At 56.8% G+C, this 27,126-nt stretch overlaps 1 protein-coding gene across 2 annotated transcripts in view; it reads right to left on the reverse strand.

Moving 5' to 3' along the window:
- Nucleotides 1-482: 482 nt before the first annotated feature.
- TRIM9 (tripartite motif containing 9) overlaps nucleotides 483-27,126 on the reverse strand; it is a 70,224-nt gene continuing 43,580 nt past the window's right edge. Inside the window, exons 4-13 of one of the 2 annotated variants that reach the window (XM_086461963.1) lie at nucleotides 19,853-19,963; nucleotides 19,102-19,255; nucleotides 16,211-16,368; nucleotides 13,422-13,560; nucleotides 7,934-8,122; nucleotides 5,547-5,588; nucleotides 4,841-4,864; nucleotides 3,487-3,790; nucleotides 2,567-2,729; nucleotides 483-545 (exon numbers count right to left, since the gene is read on the reverse strand). In XM_086461963.1, coding sequence (XP_086318089.1) covers nucleotides 483-545; nucleotides 2,567-2,729; nucleotides 3,487-3,790; nucleotides 4,841-4,864; nucleotides 5,547-5,588; nucleotides 7,934-8,122; nucleotides 13,422-13,560; nucleotides 16,211-16,368; nucleotides 19,102-19,255; nucleotides 19,853-19,963 — 1,347 coding nt within the window. The remainder of the gene's footprint in view (nucleotides 546-2,566; nucleotides 2,730-3,486; nucleotides 3,791-4,840; nucleotides 4,865-5,546; nucleotides 5,589-7,933; nucleotides 8,123-13,421; nucleotides 13,561-16,210; nucleotides 16,369-19,101; nucleotides 19,256-19,852; nucleotides 19,964-27,126) is intronic. The other variant, XM_086461964.1, reaches the window with a different exon arrangement.

Genomic DNA, 27,126 nt, shown 5'->3' on the forward strand with positions numbered 1-27,126 from the left:
CCTGCGAAGGAACGGGGCTGGCGTGGGTGAAAGCTTTTCTGTGGTGGTTGGGGGAGTGGGGGTGGTGTCCCTCCTCGGTCCCTCCGGCCAGCCCCACAGTGGGGGGGGGGGGGGGGGGGGGAAAGGGCTCTGCCAAATGAGACAAAACTGCCCCCTCCCGCCCCCCCGCTCCCAAAACCCCAACTCAAATCGATAAAACCAAACCTAAAAGCGGACACAGAAGAACATCTCAGGCTACCTAGGGACTTCATCAGCCAGAAAGAGCTAAACAGCGAAGCGCACACACACAGGACAGCGCGGGAGGGAGGGTGGAGATCAGAGGCGGCCAAAAGCCGGGTTCTTCCCTCCTGCTTTGCCTCCCAGTCTCCGGCCGGCGGCCGAGCAGAGACCCATCGTCTCGGCGGCCGGCCTCGTCCCACAGGAGGGAACGGGCTGGCTCCTCCTCTCGTCCCAAGAAGAGGCAGCCGGCTCCGGGAGCATCCTCATGGCATGGCCGAGCGTGAAGCGTAGAATTCAGGGACTGGGAGGCCAGTGTGCAGCGTCACCTGCAAGGAGAGATACGGGGCTCAGCCGCGTCCCTCCGTGCCCGGTGGGACAGCCCGCGGCACGGCAGCCGTCACGTCGTCCCCCAGGGAGGGCAGGAGCGGCGCCTGGGGAGAGGCACGGTGCGGCCGGAGACGTCGCGGGGAGCCCACCGCCCCTCCTGCCCCACTGCGTCCTCCCTGCTGCAGCAGGGGCCTGGGTGGGTGGGAGAGGCCATCACCAGGACCACGGTGGTGGCTCCATCTTGCTGCTTCACGACTTGTTGGCGCTCTGGGATCCCCTACGCAGCTCCAGCGTGAAGTGGGACCGCTGGTACCAGTGGTACCCAAGCCCCCGACGTTCCCAGCTGGCTGCGGACCAATCCAACAGCCGGCTGCCGGAGAGGTGGGACAGGGCACCAGTTGGGTCTTTCTGCAGATGGGATGGACAGAACCATTCTGTGCATTCAGGGCACTCGGCCCGGCATCATCTGGGGAGGGGGAGCGATGCGGCAGAGACGGCAACGCGGGGACGAAGGGAAAGACACACCGGAGACCTGATGCTCGCTGCGTCTAGGAAACCCCTGGTCCGTAAGGGATACGGGCTGAGCAGGCAAGGGGCCACGTTCTGCAAGTACCCACACACGTGCCGAGGAGCTGCACGTGGGTAATTCAGTTCCCTCCACAAATGCTTTGATTTGGGAGGAAAGCACAACTCTTCTTTTATTGGAACCGCAGCGTTTTCTCCTTCAGATACAGATTTATAGAAAACTTTGTCTAAATTACAATTATTTCCCTCCTAATGAGAGTCATTTTTAATTACTCATGCACCTTTGAAGGAGGATAACAAAGGGCTTGGGTTTATTAGCAGCCTTTTATCGGCATCCCACGGGACTTCTCTGTTGTTAGGGGATTTAAGCTCTGCCTTGCCCATGGAACTGTCAGAAAGCAGAAGGGCTCTAGAAACGTGCTTGTCTTTTAGGGCTGCGTAGAAGATTGTGGTAGGAATGAAACCCATCACAGAGCAGGACGTTTTTACCATGCCAGATTAATGTAGCAACCTCTACAAAGGGTGCAGATGAGATGTGCTTCGTTCACGTTTCCGAATTAAACACCGTGACACGCCGGCAGGGATGCTCCCAGGGTTTGGGATGGTACTGACCAACCTCTGCTCCAGCGCTGCTGGAAACCTGGCACCGCCTTGGTAGCAGAGGACAGCACGCCCTGATCCACGGATCCCTGATTTACAGAGGCCCCTTGGTGCCTCTGCCCTTGCGCAGAGGTGGTGCCTTTGACATCCACTGCAGAAGACCGCGCCAAAATGCTCGACACCCTGAGGTCATCCGTTAGGTGCAGCGTGCCCTGGGCACTCGTGCAGCGTTGGACGTGCAAGCGGTGGTAAGAGTGGATGTGCCAGAGCCGGGCTCGGTGAGTGTGGAGGACTCATTGAGGGGGAGATGATAGCTGGGATGTGATCAGTGAGAAGAAAAATGAAAGATGAAAATACCGGATAGGCCCAGCGAGCCACTGCTTGGTGATGTTCAGGAGAGCTGAGAGCTTGGGAGAGAGGGAGAGAAGAGGGGTTTGAAACTCCCCAGGGGAAAACAGGCTTTCAAAGGTGCCCTTCTCCCTGGTAATGCTCTTATCTGGGTCCTGGGAGAGGTGTAAGAGCTGGCGAAGCTCTCGTGGGGTAGTACTACAAAGTGGAGTTGTCCGACCCCATCAACTAGGGAGGGCTGGAGAACCCTGATGCTTCAGCAGCCCTGATGGAGAAATCCTGGAGCAGGGAGCCGGACGCAGCATCTGCGTCTGCAGGAAGGGCTGTCCTGATTTGAGAGACTCACACGTGGTTTAGGGTGTAATTTTAGCTCTTGCCAAGCCACCCCTGCTGCCCAAAGAGCCCTCCCCGCTCCACAGAAGTCCCCCTGCTGCTGAGCATCAGCACGCACTGCCGTGGCAGCAGCGTTAAGAGGGAGTCTGCCAGCAAGTGCAGCCACGGGGAATGCTGCTGCGGTGCTCCAGAGAGCCGTGGTCAAAGCACGTACCTGCACGTTCCTGTTGAGGCTGACCGCAGGGAAGAAGAGGCCCTCCAGGTTCTCGAAGGCGACGGGTCCTTGCTGGTCCTCGTTGATGGAGAACGTCAAGGTCCTCCTGGTCAAATCCAGCAGCACTCCCACCGTGGCGCCTTTCGTTATCCCACCCTCGGTTCTGCGGGGGCGAGAAGGAAGATCAGAGCGTCTCGGCGGCTTGAGGTCCCTTGTGCTCCCAGCTCGGGGTTCAGGCCATGGACCTCAAGGGCTGACGGTGCTGAACTTCCCCCAGGAGCCAAGCCGTGACCTGCACCCATCCCAGCCACGCTCACCAGTCCCTGGGCACCTCCTCCTCAAGCTCTCCGCTTGCCATGACATCCCCATGGGCAAAGCTACCTACGAGAGCAGCCACAGCAACACAACCACGGGGGAAAACGAGTGGACCTGGGGAGCAAAGCTGCAGGGCCCGCTTCAAAACCTGCTGACCCACCAGGGAACGGCCCTTGAGGCTGCAGGAAGGTGACACCAGGCTCTCCCCCAAGCGACCACAAGCTTCAAAGCCCCCCAGCCCCGCTGTCCCGTGGGGAAAGCGAGCAAATCGGCGTGGCACAGGGATAAAGGTGAACCCCGTTGCGTTGTTGCACGAGTTGCAAGGCTTTGGGTGTTACGGGGAAGGGGACGCTGCACGGGAGCGATGCTGTCCATGCTCCGGGAAAGAGTCAGCACGGAGAGAGTCGCAGCAGGCAGGGAAGGAATATCGGAGCAAGGCAGAACCAGGGAGGCAGGGGACTGTCCTTCTCTTGGGGCAAGGGCACACCCTCTGATAGAGGCGATGAGGAGCGATGTCGCCGTTCCCGCAGGTGCCACTGGAAAAGCCACGGGCTCTTCCTTGGGCTGTGGTCTTTGGGAGGAAGACCCCGTTCCAGACCACGTACCTGTTGGTGTGCGAATTGTTGTGCATGAACCAGCTCCGGTTATTGTCCACGTACATGGCCCAGGCCTTGTCGTCCTTGCCCAGCATGGCATCCTTCAGGACATCGATGCGTGCCACGCCGAAGGCCGGGTCGGGGTGGTTATCGTAACGATCGATCGACAGCTCCCAGTAATGGAGCCCTTTGGAAAAGCCCGTTTTCCCCAGCACAACCCTGTCATCATAGCTGTTGCAGGTGACAGTCAGGTTGTCATTAGAAAAGATGATGTCAGCGTGGGCAGAGGCAGGGTCGAAAGAAAACCAAGCAACTGGAACACACAAACGACAGCGGGTTAGTCCGGCGGGAGCGCGGCCGGCGGGTGACCGAGCCCCGTGGAGCGGACACGGAACGGCACATGCTGCATGCATGCAGGGCCGGGACGGCGGGCGAAGGCACGGCGGGGGGCTCGGGGCTGCTGCCCCCCGAGGCGGCAGCGCAAAGCAGGCAGGGAGCTGCGGCAGCGGAGGGGGCTGCTGGCTCGCGGTGGGCACCTTCCAGCCCGGAGGGAGGCTCGGAGCTCGTGCAGCCGCAGCCTGCCGGCGTGGCTGAGGGCGTTATGGCGGGGACTCGGAGGAGTTTTGCTCTTGCCGCTCCCCCCGGTGCCTGTCTGTCTCTGTCCCCTCCCGCCGTCTGTCTGTCCGGGCTCATGAGCCCGCAGGATCCTCACGGTCTCCTAAAATTTGGCCCTAGCAGGCGGAGACATGCGATGCCGGCCAGGTCTCCAGGCTCTAGCTGACGTAACTTACTCTTACGACTAAGGGTTACTCATGCAAGCAACAGTGAGCAGGGTCAGGCCCAGCGTGGGAAGGGGACTGAGGATTCGCAGATAAACTGTGCGTGTGTATCGGAGGGCTGGCAGTCCTGGGAACCAAAAGCACACACAAAGGTCTACATTGACAGAGACGCTACATCACACCAGGAAACCTCCCTACGGAGCAACGCGTAAGACAAGAGCTAGCTCATGGGAAGGCTGGAAAATGCCCCCAAAAACCTCCACGACTCGGTACGGCTGCTGGTTTAAATGCACGGGACTCGGTTCCTGCAAATCTGACAGATAGCGTCACGTCCTCGACAAGACAGAGGCACGGGGTTTCACAAGCCACCAGCCCGGTTCCCCAGGTGGTTTTTCTCCAGCGATCACCGAAACGTGAACTGACACATCCACAAAACACTCTCACGCCTGCAGGAGTAAATACGGCTTGAAAAATAAAACACTCGGGTGAGATTTATTCATCGATTTATTGGATCGTTTCACACAAGACAGCTCACATGCACGCGGGTGCCCCGCTTTCGCAACTCGACAGAGGTGATTCCGTACCTGCCACCATTTTTTTAATGTCAACTGTGGTCATTCCCAGGGAAAGGCATGCAGGAGAGAAAACAGCACGTAAAGTTGGGTCAGGAAAGGAATGAGAAACCAATTTCTGCTTGCCTGCTTCTCCGGCGAGCGCGTGGACCTGTCAGCGTTTTGCATCAAGGCTGGGAAGGACGGAGGCGAGGATGGGCTCGGGCTGGGAGCGGGCGCGGGCGGGTGTGCGAGCTGCCCGAGGAGGGAATCCCGCAGGGCTGGGCACGGGGCTCCTTCTCCCGGGGGAATGAACGGGCCTGACCCTGCCGGCAGTCCGAAGGGGACAAGCAAGCAGCCACCACCAGCGCTTGCTCCCATTAGCTGCAGAGGGGCTAATCACCTCCTCGGCATTTGGCCCACGCTCCAGCGCCCTTAATGAACTGGTATTGGGGCAGGAGGGTCAGTTCTTAAATGACAGGGCCGCTTCCAGAGCACTGACTTCAGGCTTCTCTTTAAAACCATAAAATGCCTTTACATCGTACGGCAATGGGCAGTCCTCCTCCAAATTTGCCCACTGCCATGACATCCGAGAGCGCCCTGCAAGCAGGGTACGCGCAAGAAATGCTGCTCCGTCACCAAAGGAAAGTTAAAGATTTGAAAAAAAAAAAAAAAAAAAAAAGAAGAAAGGCTGAGCAGCATGGAGTAGGTGCCGGTTAATTGTAATAAATATACTTGCCTAATTGAGAGTAAGGCGTTCCTTGTGTCTCAAAATTGCATCCTATAAAGAGATACTACATTTCACACATCACAGCTAAGAAACAACAACCTCCTGAAAAACACTCATGAGCATTTAACCGTTAACAGAGCATCCAGCCAGCCACGGGAGGCCTGATTCATTAAAAGCCAGAGAGCATGGAGAAGGGTCACAAATACGACCCGTGAGTTTGAGCGTGGACTGCTGGCTGTTTTGGTGAGTCTCACCTCGGGGCAGTGTGGAGTATCTGCTCTTTCATTGCCAGATCCCACCACGGCCTTCAAGAGCATCGAGTCTGATTGCTAACTGCTCGGGATGCCGAATCATTGGACTTCCCTCCAGAAAACAGGCAAAAAATTTTAGCCTTGGTGGAATATCTTGGTCAATATTCTCTAGATTGACTCTCTTACAAACCATTCCTTGGAGGACAGGGACTGACAAAAGAGGAGAGGCCACTGGTGTGTCCAGTGAGTAGGGACCACCGAGGTGTCCCGGGCTGCCTCCCCTGCTGTGTGGGTGGTCTGGGCAGGAGCGGGGCAGGAGAAGGGCTCCCTGGGGGCAGATGCCTGGCCTCAGAACCCTGATAGCACCCAAAGGGTGACACACCGGGCAGGAGGAGTCGGGGTGCCCTTCACCCTCCCGTGACTGCGCTGTGCCTGACCTCTGGCTGCAAACACCTCCTGGGAGCCAGACTGCAGCCAGGGACCGATCTAGGAGCTTGTCCTGATCCAGGAGCTCATCCTCACCGGGAGGAGAGGGCAACACGAAGGCCCATGTTGGCGCTGCGTGGGAGGGCATTCGTGAAGGGTGCTGGGTTTTAAGGAAAGCCCTGTTTAGCTCTTAGGACTGGTTTTTGACTCTCCTCTGGCAAGGCAGCAGGCTTTCCACCAGGTGGGAAAGGGTGGCGAGGGCCGAGCGGCACCTCCCGAGGCTGTTTGAATGAATCGCGCCCCCTGCCCCTGGTCGAAAAGTGGGTTTCACGGTCTCCCCGCGTCGCTGCGACACCGAGGTCACCTGAGCGCGAAGCAGCACGGACACACGGGCACATTCAGGACCCCGTTTTGCCTCGCCCCCACCACCCCAGGCCGCGGCCGCAGCCGCAGGGGTCCGTTCTGCCCACACAGGTATCGCTCACGGCCACGGCAGTGGATCTCGCTACGCTGGACACGAAGTAAGAAACGTCCGTAACAAGACAAGAGTTCAAGCCATTAGCGCACAGCAGTATGATGAGAAAAAAAAAAAAAAACAAACATAAAAAGCACAAAGAAAAGAAAGTTGCGGGCCCCCCCCCCCGGTTATTCTGGCAAGGGTCATGCTGCGGCATTCCTCATTCCAGGTTATGGGATGGAAATCAAACAATCGGGGGCCCCCATTCTTCCTGGCCTTACACCAGAGGAAGCCGTGAATGACTCCACCGGAGCCCGTGGAGTGGTGTAAATCCAGAGCGGCGGAAGAATCAGGGCCCAGGATCTTTAGCAACGGAAGATGCGCAAAAAACGGTTAGAAAACAGCTCGGAGAGATGCCCTGTGCCTGCGGCTCCTCCGCCGGCTGCCCGACACCGTCGCTCGTTCTGCCTGCACTGCCTACGGCCCCACGCCAGCCCGCGCGGGCCGGGCGCGAGGAGGCAAGCCAAGCGCTTGCGGGCGCTGCCAGGCGAGCCAGGCGTCACGGGAGCCGTTTCCTCTGCCCCGCAGAAAACAAAGACGTCGTGACGATCACGTCTGGTTTTGCAACAGGCGAGCCCGGTGCTCAGCGCTGAGCGGACGAGAGCCCCCGTCTTCAGGGTCTCAAGGAGCCAGGCTGCAAGGGGTCTGCGAGCTGGACTTAGCCAGACCTTGCTTGCATCTAGGCTGGCTTCTTTCTTAAGAGGGGTCTAGGTTTAATCGAGGGAACTAATCTCGCAGAACAAACCTCACCGCAGAGGCTGCGTTTTCTGGTTGTGTAGGGACAGCAAACCCTTGAGATGTCCCCGTAGGTTTCTCCCCGGGAGGGGCTGTTCTTCTGACTGTCCCTAGGCACAAGAGCAATCCAAACGAGAGACGAGGGATCTGCTCTGCCGGCTGGCTGTGCGAAATGGCTCAGCCCCGCCGGCCCCGCCGAGAACAGCACCCACGTAAGGAGTCACCGTGCTGCTCTGTCACCCCACGCCTAAAACTGCCCCTGCTGGTACGTACAGATGCAAACACCACGAGAACGACGCCACCGAAACTCCCTCCGCAGGAGGAGCAGGCCACTGACAAACAGAAGAAGTTCCCCCTGCCATCCGCATGTCATGGGAAAAACAAACACAACGGAACAAAACAAACGAATAGTTTGGAGATGGCCAGAAGCACAGACCAAGAGGAAATGCCAGAGGCACTCAGCTCACCAGCTGAATTCAGGGACTGTAAAGAAGAATGCAAGCTCAGCTGGTGGGCCGAAGATCTTAGCTCAAAGTAGGATCTCCCCGGAAAGCTGGGTTGTAGATTAAGGGTGGAGGAGAAAGGACTCATTCTACGAAGCTGCGATCTTTCCAAAGGCACTGGAAAAGGGAGGGTCTGTTCTTCTGACTGCGTGTCTAAACGTAAGATCAATGCAAACTAGAGATCAGAAACGGGGTCCGCTGGACGGCGTCGCTCCCCTCGCCCGAGACCAGACCTCGGACCAGAGCGCAGGCGCTTCGGCACGCACGGACCCTGCTGGGCTGCCGCGGGCGTGTGTACGGCGCGTGGAGCAGGGAAGCCTGGTGCTGCGCCAGCCAGCGAGACCCTGCAGGAAGGCCTTGCCTCTGACAGGATTGGCAATAACCATATTTTCGTCTTCCAGACTGTTCCCACGCCATCGTGACCGACTCAATACGCTTTTCTTTAAAGCGAGTCCTGCACCTCTTCACAGTAACGCACCTAAAAAAATTCACAAGTTACCATGCACACTTCCCACCGTTCTTTAATAAATCTCATACCTTTTGGTGCACAATAGTTAGGGGCGTAAAAACTAGCTGAAAGGCATTTTGCAGGGCTGTACTAAGCTCTATTACCCTAAGTACCACCAAGCACCCACCTTACTCAAAGGTTGTTCGGGATGTTGTGTTCTTGGTATCCCTTTGTACCTGTCAAAACACATCTGAGCCTTACAGTAAGAATTTAACTCATGTGATTCACAGCAAAACGTCAGAGTAGAGGGAACCTCTCAGGTCATCGGTTTCTGTTCCCCGCTACCACAGTCACCTCCTGCAATTCCTTCCCTAGCCTCGTCAAGGGATATGTTAACATGAAAATGTGGAATCCACCATCCTCCACACATAAACTCCCGAACACTCTGTCCCCAGCCTTCCTGTCCCAGCTGTGAGTACGGATTGAGCTGGAAATCACGTTAAAACAGATAAAAGGAAGCATTTCTTCGCACAGTGGACTGTAACTTCTGCAACTGGCTGCTGCGCGAGGCTGTGGAAGCAAAGGGTGTCAGTGGGTTCAGACACGGGTTCGATAAATTATGGCACAACAGGTCAGTAAACGGAGCTCAAGGTTAAGGGAGAGACGTGCCCTCTAACATCTACCAAGACTGAGAGGAACTACTACCAAGAGTAGCTGGGTTCATGGCTCTCCCTAACTAGCATCTCATGTTCCTGTAGCTCCTTGCAGCGCGTCTCCCCTTGTGTCGTTCACCCCTTCCCAAAAACTGCCGGTTAAAAAGCCCCGGTTGCTGCTGAGGGTCACTCCACGGCCGGTAAGGAACTTAAAGTTGGGCCCCAGAGGATGAACTGGGTTTGAAGGAAGAGAAAAGCTTCTGGTGCTTGACTAGGCTGGGGAAGGGCTCAGGGCTCTCCTAGGTGGTGCCCAAGCCCCTTTGCCGCATCCCCAGCTCAGATGGGTGGCAGAGGAAGCCGGGAGCGGCTCCCCGTGACGCTGGCAGAGTCGGCCAAGTTTGGGAACTTGGGAGAAGGGACAGACGGAGTGTGACAAGCCAGGTGTTCCTCCCTGATCCTCCGCTCCTAGGCTTGCGTCTCACCAAAGAGACAAGAAGCCAAAAGCAGGCTTGCCTTGAGTTTCTGCAGCCATGACTACTGGCTCTCAGTGCACGGGCAGCACATGCCCAGGACAGCGTGGCTGAAGGCACAAAACAGCCCAGTGGAAGGGCTGAGGTGTGGGCAGTCAAAGAGACCTGGGGGAGGGCGAGAGCAGAGCAGCAAGTTTTGGCAGGAGGGAGGTCAAACCTCTGCACCAGCCAGGAGAGCAGATCTGGGTCTGGAGAACAGGCAGGGACAGTCGCCTCCAGCACTGCCAAGCTCCTCTTCTCCATCTCCACCTGGGGTGAGTTGGTCCTTCATCTTGCCATCTATCCATGCGCTGGACAGCCCATGGAAAGAACACTGGAGGGACTCAGAAGCCACCTCAGAAATCCTTGTAGAGAAAAGCAGCCCAGGAGCCAGCCCACCTGTGGACTCTAATCCCACTGCAACTGGGAGGTCTCCTCCTCTTTTCCTTGCCACTGTGCATTTGGTGCCTGTTTTGGAAGCGGCTGCTTGCATGCCACCATGACCAGCAGACCAGAGCCAGGGCCTTCTGCGAAGCCTCTCAGAGGTTACTCGTGCCACAGCCACGAATGCAGCAAGGAACCATGAGCTGTGGGTAGGGTGAGGAAGGGAACACGGTGGGAAGAAAACAGACTGTGTCCCAAAGTCAGCAGGAGACTGGCCAGAGGTTGGGAAAATCTGCTGGATGAGGAAAGACCAAGAGAGGTGAGAGGAGGAGGCTGGAGGGGGGGAGACCTGAGGTCTCCCAGGGGTGAGGACAGCTGAGCGGTGCTGCCACTCACCAAGTCTTTTAAGCTGCTTGTGCCTTGGGACAGGGTCATCTTGCAAACTTTCTTCCAGACTGATTTCCAAGCCTACAGCTGAACTTCATTCAGGTGCTGAAGAAACAGAGAGGTTGAGACAGGGCAAAGAGATGCTCCGAGAGCTGCTGTGAAACAGGCAGGGGAGAGGACACAGTTCAAGGTAAGGACCATGGCAGCCCTTGCTGCCATTTGGCTGTGCTGGTGATGAGGATCTTCATCCCTAGGAAGCCCCAGAGGGCCCAGCACGTGGGACGGGCTCTGGGGCGCAGACCTTCTCCCAGCCAGGAGCCACCTTGCCCTGCTGCTGGTACCAAGCACCAGCTTTGAAGACTGAACTGCAATCTCCTCAGCTGGAAAATGTGGTTTCCTTTGGGACGAGCAGGAGAAGATGTGCCACATCCCGGGCTGGGAAGGTGCTCTGCAGCTTGCTGGAGGCTCGTGTGCGTGCGCTGACGTCCCGTGGGACACTCTCGTCGGTGCTGGCTGGTTTGCCTCGGCTGTTCGTCTGGGCAGGACCTCAGAGTGTCATGCCTGCAGAGGCCCAGACACAATTTTACCCTCTTCTCATCCTTGTTCTCTTCAGATGCTGAGACCCTGCAAGACTTTTCACTCCCTGCTACCCCCTACGGCCCATTTCGCTGCTCATTGAAGGCAGAAGAAAAACTCCAGTTAACTTCCACAGGCTGCAGATAAGGATCTTGTGTGCCAGGATTAGAAGCCAGCTTCTGAACAACACCCTCTAAGCCGAATTTCTCCTCACCACTTACAGCACGACAGCCGTGTTCAGAGATGTTCTCTTCCTATCGAGCCCGTCTCTTCTTTTGTCCCCTCTTCCCGCACGGACGCTTCGCAGCGAGCCGCAGAGCACGGCTGAAGGGGAAAGCTGAGCCTACTTCAGACAAAAAATGGCACTTGAAAGCCTGATGCTGCTGTAAAGGCCAGAAACGAAAAGCCTAACCGGAGAGCTGCGATGCGCAAGGCGGCTCTATTCAACAAGTCACTCGGATATCCAGAAGCTGCGCAGAGATGGAATTTAGTTCACTTTTGAGTCCAAAAAAAAGCTCAGACGGCCTCCAAGAGCAGAAAACGCTCCAGGCCCGTTTGACTTTTTTCTCCTCCTTTCTTTCGTGCTGGAATAACAAAGGCAAAAGCCCATTCGGTGAAAAGGGTGAATGCAGCAAACGTTCAGCTGATGCTCAGAAGGGCGAAACGTCTGCTTGCTGGCCCAGATCAAGGCACCAGCCCCACGAACAGCTACTTTCTCCCAGGTCCTTTGTATTTTGGAGCTGCGCAAATTGGTGAGCTTGGCTCAACAGTGAAAACGCCTACGAGTGGAAAGCAGAGCTGGAAAGATCACAGGGTCCCCCTTGCAAACTCCTGGCTGGGACAACTTAAAAGCCCAACTGGTTTTCGTTAGGAAACTGTGTCTCAAATGGGTCTTATGAGACACAAATGTGATGAGAATCCAAAGCTCTGCTGTCTCCTGCAAAGGCTGCCGAAGCCAAGTAGTGAAGTGAGGGAGAACTGTTGACCTTCAGGCTTTGGGAGAGGTCCTGGCCACCCCTGCGCGGGGTTGGATCCGGGTTGTCCCATCCCTGGATCCCCAGAGGAACGCTGCAGCTTCCTTGACGCTGGCGCCCAGCTTTGCGGAGACGTGCACAGCTCTCGGACGGACGTGCCAAGGCCTTTGTGGCTGGCGATTTGGGTTTTCTGCCTCTTGGGTGAGAAGATTTGCTCTCCACTCTGCCCATCATGGGGGAGTCCTACTCCTCACCGACTTGTCCTGCCCACGCATTCAAACCTGGCACATGCCCTTTCCGAACTGGAACACTTATCTCCTGCAGATGAGCGCAGGGCAAGCGAGTGAAAACACTTTGCATAGCCTCGCTCTGCTTTTGTCTTCTATTCTTTCAGCAGAAAACCTTTTCTGCCCCTTGCTCAAAGCCACCAGAGATGCTCTGTGGCAAGAAGGCTCTCACCCTCCTTCTGCCCCACCAGCAGCCCCACGAGCTGTGTTTGTTCCCTCCTGACCCCGGACTGTGTTTACCGGCAGCTGCTGGGGCGGGGAGGGGGGGGAAGATGCTGCCGCTCTCGAGCCAGCGGCCAGGCAGGTCTGGCAACGCTGCTGCGAAACGAAATCTTCACGTGGTTTGGAAAAGACAGCTTTTTAGTCTGGGAATAAGGAAAAGGGATTCCACTGAGCGTGGAGAACCCGCCAGGAGGGGTTTCTCGCCTGGCAGCAAGGCTACAGGGTGGCAGACGGGCTGGTGGGGGCTGATTCCTTCACGGCTGCATCGCCCGCTGCTGCTGACTCCCACCTCGTTTCTCGGAGCTAGCCTCACGACTCTCCACCTGCACGTCAGAAACAAGCCAATTTTCCACAACGGATTAAGTGCCTGGTGTGACAAATGTACTTAAAGTCAGGCGGGGAGACTCCTCCGCAACCTGCAGGGGGGGTGTTTAATATTCTTAAGGGAGCGCCTGGCGGTGTGGGGGCGATGCAGACGCCGCCGGCGTGGCTGGCCGTACACCCCGTGGGTCTGCAAGGACACCCGAGCAGCTCCACGGTCCCTCTGCTCTCTGTCGTGCACTGCCAGGGGCTGGAGGAGACGTCGTGCCGTCACGGCGGTGTGCAGCCAGGCACGGCCCTTCGTGTCTCGGGAGCAATGTTGACGGTGTTGTTTTGTTTTTTAAATGGAATTAATGAAAACATCTGAGCTTCCCTTGGTATAACACAAACGCTGCTGCAACCGAATTTAAATACCTCTCTGCAGGATGCCTCTGACTGCACCTCCCCAAAGGCCCCCTTCTGCAAAGGAAAGGGGTGAGAGAGAGAAATCCTGGTGCTGTCCAAGGCTCCTGACATCACCTTTCCCTTCCCTGTCAGTGCTGGCTTTCCTGCAGTGATGGCTGAGGTACTGGAGGACCAGCGGAGCGGTTCCCTGTACTGCAGTGCTAAGCTTGGGTGGGCTGGACGGGCCCCCCGCGTGCGTGTGAGCTGTGTCCGAGCGCGGCGGGCTGGAGCTGTTGCAATGCCTTACCCTCGGATGTCTGGAGGACCAAGGTCTTGCTGTAGGGGCTGACTCCTGTTTTGTTGAAGGCTTTGATCCGGGCGCTGTAGGTGCTGTTGAAGTGAAGCCCGTCCACCGTGCACATGGTCTCCTTGCCCACGTACACCTCCTGCAAAGCAAGGACAGTTAGTGCCCGGACCAGAGAGTGCCAGGGGTTGGAGAATAGCTCCTGGAGGTGGTGATGCACAGGGTTCAGTCACACTCTGCACCCGGGGCACTTACGAGTACTGGATAAGGCTAAAGCAGAGCAAAACGACCCCATGGTTTGTTTCTTGACAATACTTTGGGCTGCATCAGGAGCAGCGTGGCCAGCAGGGCGAGGGAGGGGGTTCTGCCCCTCTGCTCCGCTCTGGTGAGACCCCCCCTGCAGGGCTGCCTCCAGCTCTGGGGGCACCAGCACGGGAAAGACACGGACCTGCTCGAGCGGGTGCAGAGGAGGGTCACGAAGATGCTCAGGGGGCTGGAGCAGCTCCCTGTGAGGACAGGCTGAGAGAGTTGGGGGTGTTCAGCCTGGAGAAGAGAAGGCTCCGGGGAGACCTTAGAGCGGCTTCCAGTGCTGAAAGGGGCTGCAGGAAAGGTGGGGAGGGACTCTGCCTCAGGGAGGGTAGTGATGGGATGAGGGGTAATGGTTTTAAACTGAAAGAGGGAGATTTAGATGAGGTACAAGGAAGAGATTTTTAACAATGAGGGTGGTGAAACACTGGCACAGGCTGCCCAGAGAGGTGGTAGAAGCCCCATCCCTGGAAACACTCCAGGTCAGGCTGGATGGGGCTGGGAGCAACCTGATCCAACTAAAGATGTCCCTGTTCACTACAGGGGGTTGGACTAGTTGGCATTTAAAGGCCCCTTTCTACCCAAACGATCCTATGATGCTACAAATACCGCACCACAAAACCAGTTTCTGTAGGGGAAGAAGATGCTGTTCAGATTGGACCAAGTCATAACGCACCAATCCCAGCCAAACTCCCACTGAATCCATCCTGGAAGAGCTCTGCCAGAGAACGAACAGAGGCTGAGGCCAGGACACAGGAATATCCTTGCAGAAAACAATTTTGGGTGGCAGGCTCAAAGCATTCCCTGAACGAAAACCAAGTGATCACACCGAATGGGTGCTGGCTCACCGGCGTGTCACGCTTTCGCTGTCGTAGCCCTGCTCAGAGGAAGGGAGCTGTGTGAGCAGGGACAGCGGAGGAACAGGCCTACGGGCTATGGAAACACACAGGGCTCAGAAAACGTTGCCTTGTAATTAGCAGATCCCATGACAAAGCCCTGTTTGCTGCCCTTTGTGATGCAGATGGAGGCTCTGCCCAGGTAGCTTGCCTGCCTGTGGGAAAACTTTGCTGCCCGAGCTGCTGGGGCGATGGGGTGTTGCTGCTTCTAGAGCCAAGGCTTGAGTCTGGCCCCTTTCCTTGCAGGTGGGTGCATGTCCCCAGAGCTTACAGGGGTGCCTGCATGCTCCCCTGCATTGCAGGAGCGGAGGTGATGGCTTCCACCCCTCCTGACACCCTGACTGGGGCTGGGAGCAGCCCAAGCCACAGCAGACCTGGGAACAGTGATGAGTCAGGGCTTGGGGTCAAGGAGCACAAGGTAGGTGTCCTAAAGAACCAGTGAGATGATGGGATGCTAAGGTGGCCCTGCTCTACCTGGGCTCCAGCACCCACAGAGCTCTCCCTGCAGCTGGCACCCCATGAGAGAGCACAGCTCCCACTTCACCACCCCAGGCTCACTGCAAGGAGCCCCTTTGTGGCTTGATGCCCAAAGGCAGAGTCCCCTTGCCTCAGGACACCATCCCAATCCCTCCTACCTGTTTGTGTGGGAGGTAGCTAACAGGCTGGGCCACACTCTGGCCTGCTCTGGGCAGGGACTGTCACCTGTAGGACAGTCGGCCCTCCCAGCTCGCTAGGGAAATCGCTGCCTGACGTGGTCAGCTCGCTGCTTTCAGGCAGGAGAACAGCTCAATGATTCGAGAAGCCAGAGATGTTCCCCTTCGTGGCACCAACTGTGTCCCACCAGCTGGAGCAGCCCTCTATAACCCCAGCAGCAGGAACACCACGCACATCCAAGCCCCTTCCCACTGCTGGCAGGAGGAGGGAAGACTGGTGTGCTGGGGAATTGCCCTCACCTTGCTGGGGCGGCTGTGCTGAGCCTTGGTCTCCCCAAACCCAGCCTCCTGCTCCCTTCTTTCTCCAAATGCCACCCGTGTCACCTCTCTCTCGCCTCAACTTCGCGCTGGCTCTTGCCTGCCTGAGCTTCTCAGAAAACGCAACGGGCTGGTCCCTGCGCCTGCTCTCGGTGGATGTGAGCACGCCAGGATAATTATCACCGTGTCGGATGAGAGAAAAATCATATTTTAATTGTGTAATTACAGCAATTTAAAAGCCCTCAGGCCTTAAACACCTTCTCTTGCTGGCAGCTGGCAAACCATGAGTCTTTCATGGCAATTAGCATACCTTGCATGAAATATTTAGCAACCTAAAAGGACGGAGCTTCAGATATGTTCTTTGCATTTGTAAGTCAGTCATACTGGTCACCGCAAAGGTATGTCCACCCCCTCAAATAACCTTGCCCCACAAAAAAGCCCGCAGCTTGTTTGCACCACCGGCTTCCCTGGGCACCCCAGCAGCGAGTCTCGTGCTTCCAGGGAAAGAGGGGACTTGCAAAATGCCTGGGGAACTCTTTGGTCCCTTCCTGGCAGGGCAGTAACGGAACCAGGAGCAACATCTTGCCGCTGGGACCGACTTTGTGCTCCAAGCACCTACCCTGAACTGGCCGCCGTTGCCGTCATCGAGCTCCAGGATGTAGCCTTCCACCTGCACCGTCGACAAGGGGGGCTGCTTCCAGGACAAGGTGGCACTGTTGTTGTGGGTGCAACACTCCTCGAGCTGCAGGATCGGGGGGGCCGGCACTGGGGAGGAAACTAAACACAAATTAGTGTAACCCTGGCTGCTAGCACCACAGAGGAGGAGCGGGGGGGGGTGGGGATAGCTGCGGCGTGCACGTTTCAGCTGGAGCATGGAGGATGCATTTGCTGCCTCGGCACGAAGGCAGCAGGGCACAAGGGATGTAACTGTGATCTCGTGGGTGTGAGGTGGGGAGGAAGCAGAAAGGACCTTTCTCCAAACGAGCTCCACCAAATTCTTCCACCCTGCAGCCCGGTGAAGCTGAGATTTCCCCAGAGCTTTTCTGCTTTCTTCCTGTTTTCTAGTGCATTTTGGTGAAATATGGCAGCAGCGCAAAAATATATACCCGGTATAAAACTGCCTGGGTTCTTCACAGCAGCGGGTCCCAAACGTGGGACACTCTCCCACACGCTCTGCAGAGCTGGCTCCAGCCACGGGCCTGGCCTTATCTGCAACCCAGCAGCAAGCCCTGCTCTGCTTTTCCACCAAACAAATTTACTGCAACAAAACAAACGATGCTGGAGCAGCGGGGACGAGCCTCAAGACCTGCAGAACAGGGAGCGCCTCATCTTCTCGCCATAGGAGAGTCTGTCCCAAAAGCGGGGGCGACCACACGAGCTGTGAGGCTTGGTGAAGAGACGAGCGTGCCTCTCTGATGCTGTTTTAGTGCCAGGGAATGACCTGCCAAAAAAGGCTCAGGGACATTCCATGCTGTCCCAAGCAGAGCACCCACTCCCTGCCAGCTCAGTCAGCAAACAGCCCTTGCTGCTCAACACCTCCCGGGGAGGCACAGGCACATTTCAGGTCTCCAAACAGGCACCAGACAGTCCCTGTCCTCAGCCTCTGCACACTGCTGGAACTGAAGGTGGGAGGCTGTGTACCCTGTAGCCTCCCATCAGCTGCACAGGGGATATAAGGACTGTCAGGGCTTCTTCTGCTCAGACTGCTGTACTTGGGCTTCTGCCCGTGTGTAACGCAGCCTGCTCCTGCTCTGAAAAGCACGGAGGGGTGACAGCACGGCAGGGAAAGGGGATGTCCACGGACACATCCCATCCCCCGGCCAGGGAGAGCCCTCCTAAACCTCCTCTCCACAGAACCGCTCGTCCTCCATCCTCATCCTCGCTGCCCAAAGTCTACCAAGAGCCAGCGAAAAAAAGACACGGAGGATCCAGACAAGATGTGGAGGAGCCACGGATGCCCGGGAGAGAAAAGATGAACCATTCACCACCTCCCTCTGCGACTCCTCCACCTCCTCGGTTTGATCCTCAGCAGGAAGCACCAGGCTGAGGGTCTGGAGAAACCAAGTGGAGAGAGCCCTGGCGTTACAGCTCATACAGCAGGAGGGATGCTGCTCGTGCCCAGCACGTGCTGGCGGTGGATGTGGGATGCCCTGTAGCTGTGCCTCCCCTCTGCTCTTTATCGAGACCTCCGGTGTGGCCCCTGCCTCCCCGCCCCCCTCCCGGTGCCGCGACCCGCGTTGGCGATCCAAACCCAACCTTCTGCAACAACTCATTTCCACAGCGCGGGTGAGACGAGAGGACAGCCTCTGTCAGCTCCGCCCTGCCTCCACAGGGGAGGGCGGGCAGCTAAACTAGCAGCAGATTTGCTCTTATTAATTAAAAATAACCCTCTGGGCTAAACTGAAAGAAGGGAGGGCAGGAACACGCAACATGCTAATGTCTCCACGACTGGTGTGTAAGCAAAAGAGTGATCCAGCCCTCTCTGGGTTTGGCTCCCCTATCTATCAAGCAACGTTACTGACAGTTCAAATTAACAGCCTGGCTAACGATGAAGCAACTACGAGCGCTTCCAGCAGCCGTGCCCAGTGCACCCTCCTCTTTGCAGCAAATACCAGCGGGGCCATTACTGGAAGAGGCTCGTTATCGTTACAGCGCCTGGTCAACAGCCTTCCTGTGTCTGACCGCTGAGAAACGCTGGTGCGGCTCCCGAGGCGGGAAATCCAGCTGTGACAGCAATGAAGAGCCGTCCCAGACCCACGGCTGGTGGCCTTTCCTCCAGGCAGCTCATTTGCACCAGCTGAAGGTACAGGCTTATGTCCAACGTCCTCCTGAGCTTCCCGGCGTCACAGCCCATGCGCATCGGCTTCCCAGGGCTTGTCAAGCTGCACATGGCTCACAGGTTGCAGCAGCTCTCTGCTTCCTGCAAAGCGATGCAAATGCAGCGGCTCTCCGTGGTACGGGAGAGGGAGCACAGAGGGGACGGAGAGCGAGGAGGAAATTCAAACTGAAATGAAGGCCTGAAAGAACAGGGAGGAGAAGGGAGGGAGAAAAGACCCCGGGCTAAGTGGCGTGGCTCCTTGTGCCTTTGTGTTGGAAGGGACAACGTGACTCCCCGCAGCAGGCGGCTCGCGAGCTGGTCCGTGCCAGATGCTGCCCAGCACTGAGCAAGCGAGTGTGTGTGTGAGCAGAGGTTTGGGAAGGGCTTTGGGCTGCTCCTGAGACCCTGGTCCCAACCTGCAGAGCGCTTTCTAATGCACTGCCAGGGCAAGACCAAGCTCCCAGCACCGTGATTTGGCACACAGCTGCTCACGGATCCGAGAAGGGAGGCAGATGGCTGGCCCAAGGGTGCAAAATACACAGGAACAGCCATAACTCCGGGTCTGGAGTCCTCAATCTTGCTGGGAGAAGATAAGAAATTCCCCTCTCCTGCCCCTTCCCTGTGATAAGTTGCACGGAAGCATCCAGCAGGAGCAGCGATGGGCTTTTGTAAGGCACTGGAAATATTCTTACCTTTCATCTGCACGAAGTCGAGCTGATGGATGGACTGCAGCAGAGGGGCGTTGTCGAGGTTCAGGTCGAAGTCCGTGGTCATCCGGGGTGTGAGCGTCCCCTTTCCCCACTGGTCCTCAGTTAAGTGCACTCTCCTGATGAGGGCGTCGGAGATCTGGTGGCAAGGAGCAGCCTCAGCTACCGAGGGCCACCAGGGCTGCGTGCTGTGCCGTGTCCCTCCTCCCTTCCTCTCCTCCTTCCCTGTGCCTCCCAGGCTGCCACTTCTGCCCCTCACTGCCAAAGGCTGGGACATCACCTGGGGTTTCTAGCACGGCCCTTCACTGCGGGCTCAGATTGGCAGAGGGACCCCAGGAGCTTTGGGGACTATTTTAAAGGCAGAGCCTAGTACCAAAGGCACCAGCCCAGGGATGAACGGTGGGATGCAGTTCTCAAGTGCTGTACGTCCGTCTCTCGCTGGAGAACCGCGGGACAGCACGTTATGATCACTGCTCCAGAGATACACCACCGTCTGCTGCAACCTCCTGTTCCTCCAGTCAGAGTAAGGAATGTCCCTGGCCTGCTTCTGCTTCTCTCCTGCTGTGAACCTGGAGGTGACGAGAGGTGGGTCCTTGCTCTTAGGGCTGGAAAAGCTGGGGACATCATCCTTGGTGTAACTCCCCTGACTCTGCTGCGTTTTACCCCAGGGCCCTCGGGCTGGGCAACGGCTTTCCCGCTCCCCTGGCAGCCCCGACGCGAGCAGTTGCCCACCAACCTGCAGGAAGCCGCTGGGGTCGTTCTCCTTGATGACCTCCAGGCAGTACTCCATCAGGCCCGTGGTCTGGCGCAGCTTGACGGTGCAGTGAGAAATCTGGTCTCGCACCACCTGCCACGGGACAAGGAGAGAAGCGTGGCTCAGGGAGTTTTGGGAGACGGGGAGCAAACGGGCCTTGGTGCCATGGGGGCACAAGGACAGGGTCAGGGCAACGTGAAAGGAGACAAAGACTCAAGGAAAAAGAAAAAGGCAGAACCGGTCAAGACTCGTACATTGAACTCCAGATCCTTGAAAACCTGGCCGACAGCAACAAGCCTTGTTTAGCTCAGAATTATTAACCCACGTTGTTATTCAAAGCAGTAGGGCAGTTCCATGCTCTGTCTTTAATTAAGACAGCTTCCAAACGACAGCTGATGAACTCCATGCAAAGCAAACACCTACCTCCATAGCCACACAGCTGCTGCTGCAGCCTCCACGGGGCTGCCCTATCCGTACCTCGGCGCGGAGCCCGGCTGCGGGGTTGGCTCTAGGGCAGCTGCACCCAACCGCCCCGGGGTGAGGATCAAGACGGGTATTTCAATATTTCCAAGAGGAAGGAACACACCGCCTCCCCCAGCTTCAGCTCTGATCTGTTGGAGATGCTGCTTATCTGCCCGTGCGCTGAGACGGACCAACGCTGCAGAATTCCCTCATTTTCTCCACTGGCTGCAGCAGAAACCTGGGGCTGAGCTTAGAGGGGAAAGGTGTGCCAGTGAGAGGAGATAAATCCTGCTCGCCTTGTGGCAGGCTCCCCGCAGCACGCCAAGCTCTGCCTGGGGCTGCATGCTAAAGCACATCTTCTTGCACCCACAGAGGGTTCCCCCAGGGGAACGTGTTTCAGCATCCCAGCAGCAGAGTACAAGCAAGCATGTGGTTTGGCCTGTGGGCTCTGCTGACCTTCCCTGAAACACAGCGGGGAGGACGGGGTTCAGGTGAGGGGGGTATTTGAAGGTTGGCCGGTTCCTCACGCTGAATCCCCGCAGAAGGAGACAGTGCAGGTCTGCACCCGGTGTCAGCGGAGTTTCTGTCATGGGAGATTGGCAGAGCAGCTCAGGAAGAGATATTTTATGCTTGAGAGGAACGTGCTCATGGCAGATAAATTTGTTGGGTTTTTTTTTTTTCCTGTAAGAGCTTTAAAGCTGTGTAAAATTCTCCGCTAGGACTGAACAAAGCTAGGCAGCTCTAGAGACCACAGCTATTCAGGATGTTACAGACAGTAAAGATCAGCATCTGCAGCTGCAATGCGATGGAAAAGACTGCAATAAGAAGCGATAAACGTTTCTGAAAGCACAGTTGTGTCCTCAGCACCGCAGTTGGTGAATCCCAGCGCCGACCGGAGCGCCCAGTCGGTGAACCCCAGTGCACCACTCCATAGGCACAGCAGCGCTCGAATGACCACTCTGGTTTGAGGAGCACCTCCTCCCGTGGGCATCCCTACTGGTCCGAGGGATGGGGATGTGAAATAAAACCTCCTGAGGCGAATGAACCTGGGCTTCAAGGGGGGGCAATGGCTCCTGCAGGGCAATCAATCACGTCGTGTGTTGTTTAATTATAATTTCATCACTTCTACTTAATCACCTAACGGGAAGAAAAGAATTACCGGTCTTGCAGCTTGGGACAACATATCTGCTTCCGTGAAATGCCACCAGGCACTCTCCTAGCCGCCTCCTGATTTTTAGGCAGCAGCCTCTCCTTGCTGCTTTTAGCAGGCCTGATGTTTGCAGCCTGTGGCAGACGGAGGCTGGAGCAAGCCCGGGAGCTGGGGGGGGGGGCTGCAGCCAGCGCACCCCATGTGCAGGGTGGAGAAGGCAGCAGGGGGAGCTGCCCTATGGCTCCTCGGGACCAAGATGTGTGTATGGAGGCTTGCAGAGATGCTGGATCGCTCTGAGGTGGGGCCAGCGAGCAGCACGATCACCGGTTTTGGCCTCAAACGCTGTCATTAGAGGGAAGAGCTCATTCAGTGCCAGTTTCTGACACCTGAGTGCACTGGAATGGCTCTGCTGGGGTGGAGCGGAGGCAACAGCTACTCCTGGAGATCTGGACTCCGACACTGACCTTTTCCAAAAGCGTGGGCAAGCCCCTGGACTTCCCTTCTCCATGAGGATGGTCAGTCCTTCGGGGCAGGATCCAGAAGGTGCAGCGGAGGTGCAAAGCCTTGCAGCCACCTGCCGTCCCTGCCATGCAATGCAAAGCAGCCCCTCGCATTAATTTTATCTTTCCTGCCCAGAGAGAGGATGCTGGGGGGGGGGTGGGGGTTGTTCTGCTTTTCCAAGGGTTGTTGGCCATTTGGATGTTGGGTCTCCCAGCTGCAGACCACGGCGTAACGCTGCATGTGAAAGAAGCCCAGCCTGCAGACTCCAACCTTGCTGTTAATGCACATCCTGACCGCACCGACGGAGCCAGAGCAAGGTTTTGCATTCCCTGCCTTGCTGGGCTGCAGATGGGCAAGTGTGGATCCCACCCTGAACGCCCAGAAAAGCAGCCACCTTCTTCCATGTGAGACCCCTCTTTGGGGAAATGCGCACGCCGCCAGGAAGGCAGCAAAGATGGGATTGGTAAGACAACCTTATCTTCTTTGCAGCTTAAATCTCTGTCTGGTTTGTGCAGGATAATGAATTTGTGAGCCTCTCCCTGCCCGTGTAGATGCTTTTGAAGTATTACCAGCAGAACTGCCATCTGCTACCACCAGCCAGACACGAGCCTCCAAGAAAGAGCATTTGCTTGGTGAAGACAGGCACGGTGTTCCAGACAGCCCTGGACATGTGGCTGGCTCCCCCAGCATCTGCTTGGCTGGGGTTACTGGTGAGGCAGTGGGACCTGCCACCGCTGCTCTGGTGTCAGGGTGAGACCTGGCACTGTCTGGGAGGAGGGAGCTGGGGCACGGAGATGCCAGCCCCGGCTTTGCCCCTCTGCCCTGCCCGCTCCCCGGCAGCAGGGTGAGGTGAGGCCAGCGCCAGGCAGCTCCAGGCTAATTACTGAGCTTCCCAGCAGATAATCCCGGCTAATAAAGGTCTGGTCTGGAGTGGAAGTACCTGCTGCAAGCTGCCGCTGAAGCTACGTAAACCTTTACGCGTGTGGGTGCAAAGTGAGACACAAGAAATTCCATTTAAACGTACGTAAAAGCTTTTCTTTTTTCTGGTAAAGGTGGTCAAAGACCAGAACAGAGAGGATGTAGAGTCTCCAGCCCTGGAGACGTTCAAAACCCAACCAGAGGGAGCCCAGGGCAGCCTGCTCTAGGTGCTCAGAACTTGCACCCAAAGCAGCGGGTGCAGCTCTGTCCCAACCCACGCCTTTAGCCCCAGTGATCCTGCCCTTCTGTAACTCTGTGGTCCCCTTCAGGGCTCCAGCACCTATTCATCTGGAGAACTAGAGCATGAAACAGCAGTTTAACTGCCACATCCACCCAGCAGGCAAGCCGACAAGTGGAAATCCATGTTCCCTTCACCCCCAACAAACTGTTCTCAAGGCAGTATGAGGGATCTTTCGTTGGGCTCTAGCGGGGCTTCGCGCCTTTACAGCTTCTGCGCTCCACACAAGAGGAATGGGATGCAGAAAGGAACAGTGAGGCTCCATGAATCACTTTGATTAGGGAAATGAAAGGTTTTAAAAACAAGACATAAAGATCTCCCGCACCTTTGAAGGCACAGTCTAAATCCAGTGGGGCCAGCGAAGATGAAAGGTTTTCCATGTGGCCTCAAGCATCCTGTGGTTCTCCTCATGCATCAGGGATTTCCACTCCCTGGGGTACCTCAGCTCCCTGTTACCCCAGTAATGAAGAGTATTTCGATGAAGAGAGCTGAAAGCAAAATTTGGAAGTCCCTCAAACCTGTGCCTCGTGCAAACACATGACGCTCTATTGGGCTGAGGAGCAGCCTCAGGAGGCCTCTGAAGGCTTGCAGTACTCACCAGATCGCCAGGAAAAGCAGGCTGCCATCAATTCTGCATGGAGGTAGACAGCTTACAAACCTCTCCTGAAACTCCAGGGGTAACACCCCACTGAATGGTGGCATCTTCTGGGAAAGGGCTAATGGCTCAGCTGGTGAGGAGATTTGGGCAGCTCCATCCATTTTGTTTGTGGTTGTTTTTATCAAATGCCTTTTTTTTTTCTTTTCCCTTTAGGTGCCAAAGGAGGCAACAGCCAGAACCTGGCTGCTAATTACAGCCTATAAAAAGAACTTTTGCTGTGCACTCAGCAGCTTGCTACTACCTTAAAATAGGAAATTTATTTCAAGAGCTTTTCTTCCCGGTAAGATGACATTAACTATAATTTACATTTTAATAGCTCCTAGAAGGCAGTAACATCTGCACTCATCTCTACCTGAACGTCTCCCTCACCTTCCTCCTGTTTTTAGTACTCAGCTAGATAACTGGTTTTCAAGGCACTCAACCTCACTTGAACCTCGGCTCCTCAGCTGCCGGGACGAGTCTTACCAGGGATGTCACGTGGAGGACATGGAGCCCGGGGTGCGGTCACCTGCCTGGCCGTGGGGACAGAGGGTGGTGTTATGGGGAGCAGTGCTGCTGTGCTCCACCGCAGTGCCGCAAACCCAGATGGAAAAAAATCCCCAGGACAGATCCTGATGGTTTGATTGTGCTGAATCCCACAACCACGCGTCCTCTGAGCAGAGCATTTCCAGGTGGATGTTTCCATGGTGACTTGGCTCTTATTGGGAGAGGAGGCTCAGGCTGGAGCCGGGAGAAGCAGAGCTGCTGTGTCAACAACAAGTGGCACGTCCTGGAGCCTTGCACAGCCTGTTCTGATCAAAGGCACCAGCAAGAGCGGGAAGGTGCGATATGGAGACCTGGTCTCCAGCGCAGAGAGAACCGCTGGAGAACATGAAACATGGACAGATGCTACGGGGGACGGACTTGATCCAGCTCTTCAGCAGACAAGTGGAAAGCTTGAAGGACATCAGAAAACCAGAAGCATCCCCTGCAGCCCCATGGCAGCTCTGCAGAGCTCCTCGTCCTCAGTGCCCAGCTCCTGGTGCTGATGCCCTTCCCAAGGTGGTCAGACACCACGGCAGGGGGAAAATAGTGTAGAGTGTGGAGGGATTTGCAAGAGAAAGCAGAGGTCTTCGGGAGATAAGGCACCTCGTGATGAGCCTATCTGACCTGTGTGTCCTGTCTGGTGTTTTTGTACAGAAACGGCATGGGTCAGGAAACCAAACCGGTGCTTCCGTCCTGTTTCTCGTCCTTTCACACCAGTCCTGATCGCCAGTGACCTAACCCACTGGGAGACACCAAGTTCTCTTGGGCTTCCTGGAAAATCCTCACCTTAACCCCTGAAGAAGGGTCATGGACCAGCAATTCATCTCTGGAGACCCAGCGTTATGGACAGGAGCCCTTGGTGAGTGTTTCCTCTACAATTAGCTCCCCCAGGAAATGTGACAACCACTGTTGACCTGCAAGGGCTCTGCCGCCGGAGCACCATGCTGAAATCACAGAGCAAAGACATCCTATGACCTGAAGGCCAGAAGAAGGCCAGAATGGTCCACCACACCGCCAAGAGCTTAAAGGAGGTGTACAAAGAGCTCAGTTCGTGTGTGCTGTGGACTGAGGAGAGATTTCTTCCTGGGACAACACCGCAGGGAAACTTCTATGTCCCCTGCACAAACCAGCTTGTGCTGTAGGGTGTCTTCCTTTGGGGAAGACCATACTGGTCCTTTGAAAACCAGGGCCAGCAATGAGCAGCAGGACAGACAAGGAGGTCTGTCCCAGAGGTGGAGCGGGCACGTGGCCCCACTGCTCCTCCAGATGTTATTTTTTAAAGCCCGGGTTCTTAATCTGAATCCAAGTGTGCGTGTGGGGGGGAGGTTGGGAAAAGGCAGGGAAACGTCCCTTCGTTTCCTCCCAAACCTCTCCCCGCTCTGGAGTAATTAGTGTTGGCCCACAGGCAAACCTGGATTTGTGCCTGCCTCCATGAAATATGTGTCAAGTCAAAGTAGGTCAGTCGTAAAGCCGAGCCGAGCCGAACTCCGGGCGCCGCACGGGAACGGGAACTTGGGCTCGTTGGTGAAAGGCGCCTGTGGCACCGCGCCAGCCGGCAGGCTCTGTCCCTCCGTGCCTCTCCAACTCGTGCTGTGATGGCCAACCTCCCAGCAAGCAGGAGGGGCAGCCCACGGAGAGACTGGCTGCAGCCAGGGTGTTGCAGCTCCGTGCCGGCTGCTGGAGCAACTAGTTTGGATCTGAAAGGGCTCCTGGGTGGCGCAGCGAAGTCTCACCGGTCCATCTACCTGCTCATCTCCTCAGACGAGATGCTCTGGGGACATGGCAGTGGCAAGTGGACATGCAGGATGGGCTAGGATGCTCTGCACTGCTCTCCTCTGGGAAGGAGTGAAGCTGTCACACCGCAAGTCAGCAGCCAACATCGTCCTGTCCTAGTGTGAACATCAACCAGGACAAGCCCCGTGGTCCCGCAGCAGGACCCACCATGGGTCCAAATTCAGCACAAAGTCCGTGCCAGGCCATGTGCAGGAAGGGATGGCACCAAGCAGGCAGCAAAGGGCAGGCAGAGGTGAGGAGGTGGCCCCTCTGCTGCACAGTCTTGCACCCTGCACACCATCCTTCCTGACACCTTGGAAGGATTCCTGCTCCCTCTGCAATGTCTCCAGCCCTCCAGAGCCTCAGAGCAAGAGCTGGGGGCTTTGATATCCCCCCACAGCCAGCCCCAGCCTCGGGCAGCAGGGGGGGGAACATCCCGTCGGGAGGCAGCTGCTCCAGGCACAATGCTGCTCCCCTTTCATCTCTCGTCGCCTTTTCCCCCGACCCTTTGAGCGAGGCCAGCCCAGCCTGTGCCCAGCTGGAGCTGCAGGTGCTGCCTTTGTCCAGGGGGTTCCTCAGAGGGGGCAAAGGAGAAACTATCCCACGCGGCGATGACCCGGGCAGCCCCTTCCCCCGGGTGACAGAGCACGTGGGGACAGCAGCAGTGCTGGGGAAGGGGGCACAAGGGACAGGCTGCGGGGTTGGTGGCCAACGCTCGCCTCGGTGGCCTGGGGTGGCCAGGGGGACGTTGTGTGTGCAAAATGAGGACAGCGGGGAGGTACCCAACAGGAACGAGACTCTCCTGCACCCCCTGTCCCGGCTGCAGCTTGTGAAAGCAGGCAAGACCCTCTCTGTCCCTGTCCCCAAGGCAGGGGGGAAGGATGTGTGTTCACTCAGGCTGCGTGTCCCAGCCTGACCACGCTGAAGCCCCAGGAAGCGAATCCCAGTGTGCAGGGCTCCAGCTGGCACTC

The sequence above is a fragment of the Leptosomus discolor genome, chromosome 3 (assembly GCF_034619465.1).
Source record: "Leptosomus discolor isolate bLepDis1 chromosome 3, bLepDis1.hap2, whole genome shotgun sequence".
NCBI lineage: Eukaryota > Metazoa > Chordata > Aves > Leptosomiformes > Leptosomidae > Leptosomus > Leptosomus discolor.